The following is a 12,705-nucleotide window of genomic DNA, read 5'->3' on the forward strand; positions in this document are numbered from 1 at the left end:
AATGTGTTGCTAAAACCACTTTGTATTCACACTGCTGTGATGCTACTGTTGTACTTGCGATCAAGGGTTTTAGTTAATAGGGTTATTATGGCAAACTATATAACAACATTTTGTTTATGCAAAAGTGCAAATTTTCAGATGTCATTACTGAGTGGCTTCCTGTTCTTACAGTCCTTCCTGTATCTGATCTGGTACACCACCATGTCCATCTTTGGACACTTCAACAACTTCTTCTTTGCTGCTCATCTGCTGGACATCGCTATGGGCTTCAAGACCCTTCGCACCATCCTGTCTTCTGTCACTCACAACGGAAAGCAGGTAAGCAGTTCAACCAGCAGGGGGAGCCAGAGTATAAATAAGAAATTCACACCACAGTTAAGTAAGGCAGAGTAGGTTTTAATTGCTACAAGTTTACATGTAAGTCATGAGCTACTGTCTTGATAAACTGTGATTCTAGGATTTCATCTCACAAATAGATGCTTCTTTTCTGTAAATAATCTGCATCTACATTTGGTCTGTGATAGTTGAACAACTTACACCATGATTCATACTGAACACCAGCATAATTCAATCAAGAAATTAATGTCTGAAAAAAAGGATGGGGCTTTGAAATAGAGACAAAGGATGTCTATAAAGAGTCAGTGATCCAGGTCACAGGATATGTAGAAATAAACAGTCATGAGTCAGTCATTAAATGCAAATAAAGAGACAAAGGCAGCTGGATTTTCAGTTTTATTCTAGAGGCTGTGCCACTGTAATAGAGTGAGTCATTCACAGTTTGAAGTAACATGTATCTAGTTCTGTGGATTTGTGCTGTTGTTATGTTGTGATAAATGTCAGAAGAGGCAAAAGAGTAGTTTAAACCAGTAACACTCATGTCCCGAGGGGCATTTGTTGTAGTTGCCAGGGGTACTTGGAGAGATTGTAAAAAAGGTAAACTAATTTAAAAAAAGTAAAAAATATATATCCAAATGATGAGTCAACATCTGAAACACAACAGGCTGTGACTTAAGTAGGTAAGGTAGGAAACAAGTAGGGAAGTTTTAACAGTTATCTAAATGTTTTGCATTAATAGATGAAACTGATAAATGAATAAAGCGTTCAAATAGATAGCAAAATGTAGTGAATAAATGGTAAAAATGCTATTAAAAAAACTGGCTTAGACCATCTTTCTGACAGTGAATGCAACAGACAGGGAGCATATATAAAACTGTAGAATAACAAAGTAAATTGCAGTGCATGGATGGGGCGTGAAGACGTTCTGGGATGACGTGAATTTGATTTCCTGAAGGTCTCAAGAGTCATTGAATACTGATAAAAGCTGCCCTGAAATCCTCGATTCAGCTGGAGAGGCCTTTGAAAATATTGCAGCTCTTGTGTGAACCACTTTCCCTATGGGAAAAAAAAACACAGACGTTGATTCAGTTCTGCAAAAACTACCCTCAAAATCTACATTTAAACAAGACGAGGCACAATCATCTGCACTTCCGAAGAGGCTGCTGTCTCCTCAGCTCTCAGCTCAAATTGTCAGTGGGAATAAATAAAGGTCAAATAAAATGTTTCAGAGTCATGTAAGTACCTGACTTTAATGGCTTCTCTCTGCGTTCCAGCTTGTGCTGACTGTGGGTCTGCTGGCTGTGGTCGTCTATCTCTACACTGTGGTGGCCTTTAACTTCTTCAGGAAGTTCTACAATAAGAGCGAGGATGAGGACGAGCCAGACATGAAGTGTGATGATATGATGACGGTATGCCTCACCACATCTGACATCTGTTAATCTAAGAGAAATGAGGAAAAATAGGAAATTCTTGCCTTTTTGTGATGATTAGAGCTGAAAGAGATTCTGAGGCTTTTATGTTGAATGGATGAAATATTTTATCCTACAGGCCTTTATCATCATAAATTCTTTCTCCAACTATTAACTTCCTCTATACAGAAGATATTGTGCTAACTAGTTTATTAAATTCATTTTTGTCTTTGCCTAGAGATTTTTGGGAGTGCAGACATTTTTCTTGACTTTTACAAAACACATTCTTTGCTTCTTCAGGCTCTGTACTTTTTAACCTTTTCAAACAAAAGATGGCTGAACTCACTCGAAATCCTCCAGAGTAATTTTTCAATTTTGTCTGAAACAAATGGAAAAGAAACTTTCCATTTTCATTTTCCATCCTTGGTTACCACAGAATAAGATGTAGCTTCCTCTAATGCCCTGCTCATCATTTCAGCTTAAAAGAAATGTGTGAGATGACTGTGAAGCTTTAAGTAACTTTACCTCGTCTCTCTTCACAGTGCTACTTGTTCCACATGTACGTTGGTGTGAGAGCTGGAGGAGGTATCGGAGACGAGCTGGAGGACCCAGCTGGAGACCCCTATGAGCTCTACCGCATCCTGTTTGACATCACCTTCTTCTTCTTCGTCATCGTCATCCTGCTGGCCATCATTCAGGGTACACAGTCATTTATCCTGGGTGGTTTACAACAGAAATTAGATAAGGAAATGAGTCTCCACATAGATCAGTCTCCTCATGTATTCTGTATCAGCTTTTCAGTTGTATAATAGGGTCTCAAGTACTCACGTGTTGCACCCTCTTTCAGGTTTGATCATTGATGCCTTTGGTGAGCTGAGAGACCAGCAGGAGCAGGTGAAGGAGGACATGGAGGTAAGACTCTGATCCAGCCAGGGTGGGGTGGAAACTAGAGAATTTTAGCCTAAGAAAAGAAGCATCTTGGTTTGATTCCAGACAGACTCTAAACACAGGATTTTAATACAGAAAGTTAAACTACAATTGAATCCATTTCCAACACACAGTTCTGTGCAAAAGTTCTTCCCTGAAGTCGGTCCTTTGTACCTACTTCCTGATGGGGCATGAAGACAATGAGCTGGTCAGGGACCAACGTGTAGTCTGTCATAGCTCACAGCCAAGTCACGACAAGAATTTATGACTCTGTAATCTCCTAATCTGACACAGTGACTGTAATATTGGACAGAAATATTGTGCCGTCTGAGCCTGGTAAAAGTGCCTTAAACTTTTGCACAGTACTGTCTTTATTAATGCAAATAATTTGGTTACAATGGTAATGTGTATTTGGATTTTCCATGACACATCAGGAAGTGAAAAGTTAACAGTGTGTTAGTGTCCTGCTCTGTGCATTTCGGCAGTTCCTCACTTAAAAGTGAGGTCAACTTAGCAAACACACCTTATCTTCCTCTATAATGCTATGCTAAGACTGTAACAGTCAATGTGAGCATCAATATCAGTTTCTTTTACCTGGTCCCAAAACTAGAGATGGGCATAATTAATCTTATCGATTATTAATTGCTAAGAATTTTGTTAATCACATGGAATTTAATCGATAGCGAGCAGGCTGGAGTTACTTTACTGCCTCTTGACATTTCTGTTCAAACTATCTGCACTAAATAGCCAAATATTATATTATTTTTTAAATTAACATTTGATATGATTGATAACTTTTTTGTACTGTGTCTAAAAGACATGTTTTTATGACCAGCGCCTCAGTTTTGTTTTGTTAATTTAATGGGTTTGACTCCATTAGTTCTACTTAAAAGGCTTTGTTGATTGTTGTTGGACTATAATTTCTATTTTCTACCATAGGCATTTTCAGTATAAAAAAATAATGATTAATCGAAAATTGATCGGTAATCAATCAAGGAAATTTCTTCAGATGCCCATCCCTAATCCCAATCCAAGTAACCAAACTACAGGTGTTAAACCAAACTAAATACAGCAAGAATAAATCAGTGTTTTGAGCAACTGTAACTCCATATCAATATGTAAACATCCCCTCTTATTCTTTTCCTTTCAGACCAAATGCTTCATCTGTGGCATCGGCAACGACTACTTTGATCGGACGCCTCACGGGTTTGAAACCCACACCTTACAAGAGCACAACCTGGCTAACTACCTGTGAGTAGAAAATGACCAAACTCACCAAGAAGTGTTGCCTGATTTACAACATGAACTTCTGTCACACCACTCCTGTGCTCCCATGTGCAGGTTCTTCCTGATGTACCTGATTAACAAGGACGAGACTGAACACACGGGTCAGGTATGTGACAGGAATTTCAAAAAATATACTTGAGCTTCAACTTTCCTCTCAGTTGCATTTTAAGCTGCACAATTATGTCTGATCAGTCTCAAGAAAGCAAAGAAACAAACCTGCACATTGGCTCTAAGTTTGGTTGGTTTTACTTGTGCAACATTTCAACCCACTTGATATGTTGCATAAGTGCAGCTTAGCTGGAGGAAGAAGCAATGCGTGGGCTTCCTTTGACTTTTTTCATATTAACTTGTTATTGTCGTGCACCTGAGATTCAAGTTGTTTTTTATTTGATGTGCATGCACTGTTCTTATGTCACAAATATATCTGAAGAAAAAGAAAACTGTTCTCTGGAGTTCCTTCAGGCTGCAAAAAAAAAAAATCAGCTGCTGGTTGAGATAAAGTCACAAAGATTTACTCCTCTACAGCTAATTATTGTTTCTTTAGAAAATATAAACAAGCCATATGGATCTTACATTGTACATCTGGATCCACATGGCATGAAATTAACCAAAGATGTTTTTATTCATCACAGTATTTCTGTGAAATTGGTTCTTATATTTGATCATTTTTTTTTAAAAATCCTTTGTCTTTTTTTTTTTTTTTTTTTCTTGGAGCACTTAAGTTTGATTGAGTATAAATTCATCATAACCCTAAAAGCTACTGAAGCTATATTACAGGGTCACTTGATGTAATTTGGTTGAATCTAGCCATGCAGAAAGTTGTGGTTTTACGTGTCTAGGGTTAGGGTTAGGCTTCACTAATAAACTACAGAATTACATTAAATTACCAGGGTTCCCTCCTCACCCTTGTTTGTCTCCGCCAGCCAGTATAACTGCAGTTAATTGGTGTGTGAATTCTTTTATAATGGCAGAAAAAGTGACCATGATCTTTGACCAACCGTGAATGCAATATCTCAGTAAGGCCTTGATGTCATTTCTTCAAATTTGTCACAAACGTTCACATGGATTCAAGGATGAACTGAATTTAGAGGTCAAAGGTCAGAGCCACAAAACAAAACACAATTTTGGCCATACTGACATGCAAATTAACTGCATTTGGACTGGCTGGCAGAGGCATACAACCATGAGGCAGTAATTCTAACTCTTAACTACTTTCTACTGAAAAATAGTCCCATAGAAAACAAACAACAATCTTGATGGTATGTTGTGTGGATTACTGAGATGTTGCAGTTAGAATTTTAAATTACATTTTTCAATGAAATGTACTGAAGAGGAGACTTCGGAGACGGATATTTCAAAACCTGAGTAAATAATACAGAAACTATCTGCACTAGATGTAAAGCAGAACTCTTCAGAGGGAAACGTCTGTGAACTGATACTTAAAAACTTCATTTACTCACCAGCAAGGGCTGACGAACTCTGTTCCTTTCTTCCTCCAGGAGTCATATGTGTGGAAGATGTACCAGGAGAGATGCTGGGACTTCTTCCCAACTGGAGACTGCTTCCGTAAGCAATATGAGGACCAGCTGGGTTAGAGAGTTGGGGAAGGGCAGCCTCGTCTAGCGCCCCAAACACCCCATCACTCTCTGGATTTCCCTTTTATCTGAAAGAGACGATGAACTTGACTTCACCCTGTTAACAAAACCTGAACACTCTCTGGACTGTCTCTGCTGCCATGTTGTCGAAAACTGCGAAGAAGAGAAGAGAAAATCATTCATTTTGAAATTAAATACTCGTAAAAGATCACTGAAAGAAAATCTTTTAAGACTTACGACTGATGATGAGTGGACGTTTGTGCATCCAAGTCCTCTTCCTTGTTACCGAACAACAGTCACTTGCCACGACGCCTCTTTTATGCAAATCCTTCTTTTGATTCTTATTCACATTGCCTTTTCACTTGCTTAACCCCAACCTGTTGCACAATTTGTTGTGTGTAGACATTTGATACGCGTGGAGGGTTACAGCATGACAACTGAATGTCTGAATATGCACATTTTCTAGATCCAACGCCAGGATGTTAGTGTCACTTATCAAACCAACTGAATGGATGTGTGCTGCTAGTATTGACCCAGTTAAAAACATCAGATGAAATGAGTGAGACCTGATCTGCCTTTCAAAGCTGGTTCTAATCTGTCTGATGAAGTGAGGATGGTTCTTCCAGGACCAGAGACGACTCACTTTAGGTATTTATCAAGAGCCGACGTGCCTTAAAGAGAAACTATGCAAAAAAAATTAATTAATCATTTTTGTCCCTCCTGACACAAGCAGTGCTCTAGTTCTGGATTAGTTACAAGCAGATTTAGCTCAAGCTAGTTTTGTGGCTTTTGAATTAAAAAAAAAAAAAGAGCGAGAGAAACATTTGTTGTATAAAATCTAGATGACCCTTGTGTAAATGTTGCTTAGTTTAGTTTTGTTCCTAAGCTGTGGTGTCCTGCCCGCCTGCACTCCTTTCCACAGTAGAACCACACAACAAGAGGAAACTGAAAAAACAAAAAACTTGGTTCAGGGATTTATTGACGACAAGATGGTTAACTGCTATTGTATGGCCATTTGTATGTATGTAGTAGCTTTGGTAAACGGCATTTCTTTTAACGAGGGGGAGGAAATTAATAAACTAATTGACGCAATAAACCAAATGTGTTGTCAGTGACCTGTTTCGCTATTCGTCTGTCCCTTTCGGCAGCGGGGGATCCCTCTGGCGGCATACACTACCTGCGGTGTGTAACTTTCACAATCTTGCAGGGAACAGAAAATTCTTTCTCTGAAGCCTGAAGTGCAGAGGGAACATTGTGACACAACGTTCAAGACGTTCTGTCCCATCTCTGCACCTCTGAACATATTGTCTCTTTTTCAGCACCAGAAACTACACAAAAAAAGTCCCACTATGAAGTCATTTAGCATGTGTACTTAGTAATTAGCTTTGATTATAGCCGTGATTTTTTTTTTAAAGTCCAGTTTCCTTCACAAACCTCTGTCCTTCATCATCAGCGGTCAGGAGATCATGCTGTCGAGCCAGTCCTCCAGATCCTCCTCTGTCATTTCCTGCTTGACGGAGGCAGGCTTTGGAGGTGTGACATCTTTGTCTTTCACCTCCTCCATCTTCTCTTCTGTCACCTCCAGTGTCACCTCCTTTATTTCCTCACACTCTGCAAATTAAAAAGTCAAAAAAAAGAGGATCTTGACTCGTACCGTCACAAGTTTTGAATGAACTTCATGCTTAAAATCTTAAGGAATAACTCCAGTATTTCTTAAACTGGGCCTTATGATATATTTGCTTTCGGGTGTGAATGATTGATAGGGACAAAAATCTTTGGAATCAGTGAAGAACAGGAACCCAGCAACTGCAAACAGCTGCTGCAATTGTCCATGAAAAAACAAATCCACTAAAATGCTCAGACTGACAACATTATGGATAGGATTCCTACAGAGATAAACTTTTTTATGAAAGAGTTTTTGGTTTTGTTTAACTAAAAACATCTCTGCCAGACTCCATTGACAAAAACAGTAATTTTACTGAGCAGAGCATGGGAGTTGTAGAATAACACAGCTACAATCGGTTGGTTTGTTTGTGTTATTGTGTGACTTTGAGTGGTGGAAGAAGTATTCAGATCCTTTAGATAATAAAAGGTACCACACAATAACACAAACAAACAAACAAATCTATGCAGTGATATTCCAGCAGCTCCTGTGTTCTGCTCAGTAAAAACAGTTTTTGTCAATGAGTCTGGTAGTGGGGGAAAAAAAACTAAACAAGGCCCAGGTTTGAAACTACCAGATGTATCCTTTAAGTGATTATTAAATGAATTTGGTGTATTTTAAAGCAAAAGTTTTGTGTTTTGGGAAATGTTATTAGTTTTGTGGCAGAGAGAGTTCGATGAGAAGATGGAGATCATGTGTGTCAGTTCAATATGAAGCTACAGTCAGCAACCTGTCAGTCAGCCAAGACTGGAAACTGAGGAAACAGTTGGTCTGGCTCTGTCTAAAGGGATTAAAATCTGCCTACCAGTGACCCTAAAGCTCATTAATTAACATATTATATCTTGTTTAATTCATACAATAATTGAGGTGTATAAACGATAACAGAGGATTATGTGCATGACTATTTATTGGCTCTAAGCAGCTGTAGCTTCACATTTATCAAGCTTCTCATTTGACTTACAGATTGATTTAAGTTAATTAATTCCTATATCTTACTAGAAGATGAAAAGACTAATTGGCAGCTAGCTGTAGCTTCATTTTTAGCGAATCAGTATGAAAATTTTCTCATCCAACTCTCTGCAGATAAGCGCTGAGGAGAACTGCAGCGGTGTCCCTTATCCATACTCCACACGAATTCTGAGCAGGTTTTTAGCACAAAGTGTGTTCTCGCTGGAAAAGTGACACAATGAAGTACACTCAAACCAGACAGCATGCATAACAAATATGGCTGATTTCTGGCTCAACTGTTAGATACCATTATCTGACACAATGTACAAAGGAGCTGCTCACAGCAGGAAATTGTGGGTGGTGGTGAAACAACTCCAAAAAAGAGTTTGGAAAACAAAAATACCAAGTTTTAGGAAAGATTTCTATTTGAACCCACAGTGACGATTGGTATGTAGCATCACCAACATGCAGGGAGAACACACTCACCTTTCTCTGGACGGGCACTTTCCTCATCTGTAACACTGGGGGCTGGTTTTTGTAAACCGAGCAGCTGGTCCAGCTCTTCATCACCATCGTCATCCACCGGCGGCTCTGCAACATCTGAGGAAGACTTCGAGTTTGAGCTGGACACTGGGTTTGTAACCACTGGGACTTTCTGGTTGGCACTGAGACCTTTTAAAGTTGTGGACGGTAGAGTGAATGTGGACGGTTTGGGCACTTCCTGTTTAGGTGTGACGGCGACTGTGGGGAGCTCTACTGGTGTAGAGACCTAAAACATCAGGATTAGAGTAAAAAATGACAATAAGCTTTAAAACATGACAAACATGCAACCACAGTCCAAAATTAGTGTTTACCAAGCACCAAATACCATCAACTTTGACTTGTTTGTGATCGGACAGATCCTAAGTCTGTAGCAGCTGGAGGCCTGGAAGTGATTCTCTATATTGGAAGAGTTAGTGAGAAATACTGAGAGGCTTTAATCGAGAACAAAACCTGTCAGTAAGGAAGAAAAGCAAGAGAAATAATATCAAGAATGACTTGCAAACATCACCTGCAGTTGGCTGGAGCAGAGTCGGATACACTGATTGCTCACGTGTGCAGCACTTCCTTAATGGTAATGTCACTAATGTGGCTAACCGTTTCTTTAAGCGACTTCATAACATTAAAACTAACGCTGGTTAACAAAAAAAATTTTTGCAGGGTGCATCTTAATCCGCTCACTTTTGTTACTTGGTCTCTGTCCAGTCACACGCAGTCAACAGTCTGAAATGTTGTGTTTTGATCCTCAGGGCCACCGTATAATTGACATAATTGATCTCACAGTGATTTCTCATTGTACCAGAGCTAATTTGGTGGAGAAGGAGTTATCAGGGTGCAGAAATCTTACCTGAACCAGCTCAGCCTCCAGGTTGAGTCTCTGATGGAGAGGAATCTGCTGAAGGCTCTGAGCCAGAGCTGGGAGGTCCACAAACACAGCCGACATCTGCAGAGGAAACAACAGAACAAAGTGTTAAAGCAGCTGTTTCAGATGTTTGCAGATTTAAGATGAGAGTAATACTCAAAACTTTACATCACAGCAACATTTAAATCGCTCTGGATTTTTATCAGGATATGAAATCTAACCACTGGGGTGTGAAAACCTCTGAGTAACATGGCAAAATCTTTTGTAACTGTTAAAAGTACCCTACTTAAAGCAGGTCAGTACTTGTCTGTACTTGCACATAAGAGAAACAAAACAATGCAGCTCTGACTGTACACAAGAAATAGCAAGAGGTCAGGAAGCCTTATATAATCTGACTGTTTGTTGCACTGCTTCATATCCACAGACACAGACGAGTGCTGGTGGAGTCAGGATGAAAGATGATAAATTCCAAGCATCTTTACATTCTGTATTACAGGTTATGTGAGGAGGAATGCTACTTGAGGCAAGACACTCCAGGTGAAGAGAGTAAGAATTTTAACTGATATCACCAAGAGACTTCCCCAGCTCCTAACTTGCATCAAGACAATTATTTTTTTTATTGCAAGTTTTCCCAAATGTTATGTTTCAATGTGCAAATGAGGCATTATCTAATTAAATATGAACTAATCTGAACATTACAGTGGGGGATTTTGGGCATCTGGGCTCTGTTTATCACTCCATAAATCAGAGAATACTGTCAACAGCCATAAAAAAAGATTTGTTTTTAGGAATAAAAGGTTAGATGATTCAGGCTGAGAATGATACTTGAACAAACTCCTCTGTAAAAACCTTCAGAATATAGATTGGAATAAAAAAGTAGAGAGTTTGGTGCATGTAAGTGCAAAGTGGGGATCTGGCTGAGGAAAAAACCGCCTCTAAAGATACAGTGATCATCCTCCTTGTGGCGCCCAAACAGCTCTGACCCGTCGAGGCAGTGGATCCTTTGGGTCCTGTGGGTTGCGGGTGGGGCCTCCATGGATCTGGTTTGTTCCGGCACATCCCAGAGATGCTCCGCTACACTGGGATCTGGAGGAGTTTGGAGGCCAGGTCAACACCTTGGGCTCTTTGTCGTGTTCCCAAGTCATTTCTGAGCAGTTTTTGAGGCGTGGTGGGAGCATTGTCCTGCCGGGGGGGGGGTCACTCGCCTGGTTGCCAAGTGGAGTCAAGTCCTTGCCAAGTCCATTGTTAGGACTGAAACAACCATTGATATTTCACGGGATGGATGAAAACTTTGACCCACTGGTGGTGCTAAAAGCAGAATTCAGGGGATCACTTAAGTCATTAGAAGTCATCCTCTGTCTTTAATGGCCGTCTGTACAAATTTTAACGTCAATCCATCCAACAGTTTGAGATATTTCAGCCTGGATGTAAGTGGTGGACGGGCCAGCCAACATACATAACGCCTGCTTGACAAAGTTGGTTAAATCCCTGAAAGACAAAGAAACAATGCAGAGAGCTGCAGATTGGGCAGAGTATAGATTTACCTGACTGGCTGTAAATGAGTCCATCTCCCAGTCTTTTTCTTCTGAAAACCGGAATTGAGTGAAGGAATCCCCTGAGAAAGAGACACAGAAACAGAGTTTGACATAAAACTGCTGCAGTCAACTCCCTCCAGAACTGTTAGTAACCGCAACCATCTGTTTTAGTCCACATCAAAACAACACTTATCCTCTTCGGTTTATTCATTTCTCTTAAGTACAAAGACGACTCTTGTAAGCCGAGCGAGAGGCCTTCACACCTAACATGTCTCAAACGGTGAAGCAGCGTTTCTCTGGAAGGCAGTCAATAGCTTTGTGTAAACTGTTGATCAGTGCGAGAGCTAAAGCAGCGCTAACATGTGACGCCGCTCTGCTTCCAAAACATCAACCGGCTGAGGGCTCTTGTGGCTACAAAGAGACTGAGGTCGTGTTATTGATGAGCACAAACAAAATCCTGGAGAGAATGGAAACCGATGAACAAATGAGGAAAGTGTCCAGATAAAACTCTGAGTTGTGTGATTGAGGTGCAGACTCCTCACTCTCTGTTCGACAAGGACACTGTGTCAGATGTGAAGCACCATTCAGAGAGCTCACATCATTTTGTGGATGTGGTTTTCTCCACAATCTAATAGGAGTGTATAATTTTGGGTGGAATAACAGGGTGGTTGAATATTTTTAGATGTGGCAGAGAAAGACCATGTTCAAACATGGAGGCTAAAACTTCTTGAATACAACATGATGTCGTGGAGAGAACGTGGGGAACCAACTTTACTCTTAAAAAGCACCACCCGCCCTGTTCACCTGATTTGGTCCCCTCAGATTACTACCTCTTCCCCCAATTATTCAAAACATCACAGATTACTTTAATGACTGATCAAAACAGTTCTCGACTAATTATTTCTTTTGATCGACTCATCTATTAATCAGCTTATTGTTAAAAACTTTTTTTTAGCCTGTAGAAATCTAAAGATGACATTATAATTAGCTGGTATTTGAATGTAAATTACTCTAATATTTCCAAGAAAGCCAACTTGTTACTAATTATAAGTGAAATAGAGAAAGTGTTTTCATTTTTCTCACTAATTATGTTTGAGTTTTTAAGATAAAACTACAAGATTGTGTCTTAATTTTTATTCTCTATGACTCTAAACTCATAAATAATAGATCTGCCTGGTAATCTGGAAATATTCATTTATGTTATATTTATGCTGGTTATTGAACCTCACAGCCACCTGTAGTTTTCAGCGGCATTAGAAATTCCTTCATTTTGTGTTCAGCCTGTTACTTCTTGTTCTGTTCATGTGAAAAATTCACTCATGAATGAAAAAACGGACTCTACTTTCAGAGATTCTCGCTCAGTTAAGTCTTTCTGTATATAAGCAATTCTGTGAATTTCAGAAATTAGAAGTGCTTGGCTGCCTGGAGCTTTAGAAAAAAGGTCGTCACTACGTGCCCTGCAGCAGAGGAAAATAAACCAAACAAAGCAACAAGGTATGAAATTATAAAATTATACGCTGGAGAGATACTGTATGCATTATTCCGTCTGGCTTGGATCAAAGCACACTGATCTTGAACATTAATCAGGTGTAGCAGCAGCGAG

The 12,705-nt window shown here is 39.7% G+C and overlaps 2 protein-coding genes and 1 long non-coding RNA gene across 3 annotated transcripts in view; 1 reads left to right on the forward strand and 2 right to left on the reverse strand.

Moving 5' to 3' along the window:
- The window catches only part of ryr3 (ryanodine receptor 3), a 107,148-nt gene extending 100,493 nt beyond the window's left edge, over window positions 1-6,655 (forward strand). Inside the window, 7 exon segments of the mRNA XM_051071777.1 lie at window positions 172-318; window positions 1,611-1,745; window positions 2,288-2,444; window positions 2,593-2,657; window positions 3,823-3,923; window positions 4,014-4,065; window positions 5,459-6,655. Coding sequence (XP_050927734.1) covers window positions 172-318; window positions 1,611-1,745; window positions 2,288-2,444; window positions 2,593-2,657; window positions 3,823-3,923; window positions 4,014-4,065; window positions 5,459-5,554 — 753 coding nt within the window. The 3' untranslated portion in view covers window positions 5,555-6,655.
- Window positions 720-5,561, reverse strand: LOC108887254 (uncharacterized). The gene is made up of 6 exons (XR_001961587.2): window positions 5,420-5,561; window positions 3,949-4,048; window positions 2,574-2,706; window positions 2,271-2,461; window positions 1,580-1,776; window positions 720-1,392 (listed from the first exon to the last, which is right to left on the reverse strand). It is a non-coding gene; the product is annotated as an uncharacterized LOC108887254 (long non-coding RNA).
- aven (apoptosis, caspase activation inhibitor) overlaps window positions 6,516-12,705 on the reverse strand; it is a 32,473-nt gene continuing 26,283 nt past the window's right edge. Inside the window, exons 3-6 of the mRNA XM_018682547.2 lie at window positions 11,112-11,182; window positions 9,553-9,648; window positions 8,652-8,934; window positions 6,516-7,165 (exon numbers count right to left, since the gene is read on the reverse strand). Of these exons, the coding sequence (XP_018538063.1) occupies window positions 7,011-7,165; window positions 8,652-8,934; window positions 9,553-9,648; window positions 11,112-11,182 (605 nt within the window). The 3' untranslated portion in view covers window positions 6,516-7,010. The remainder of the gene's footprint in view (window positions 7,166-8,651; window positions 8,935-9,552; window positions 9,649-11,111; window positions 11,183-12,705) is intronic.

The sequence above is a fragment of the Lates calcarifer genome, linkage group LG7_1, assembly GCF_001640805.2.
Source record: "Lates calcarifer isolate ASB-BC8 linkage group LG7_1, TLL_Latcal_v3, whole genome shotgun sequence".
Lineage (NCBI taxonomy): Eukaryota > Metazoa > Chordata > Actinopteri > Centropomidae > Lates > Lates calcarifer.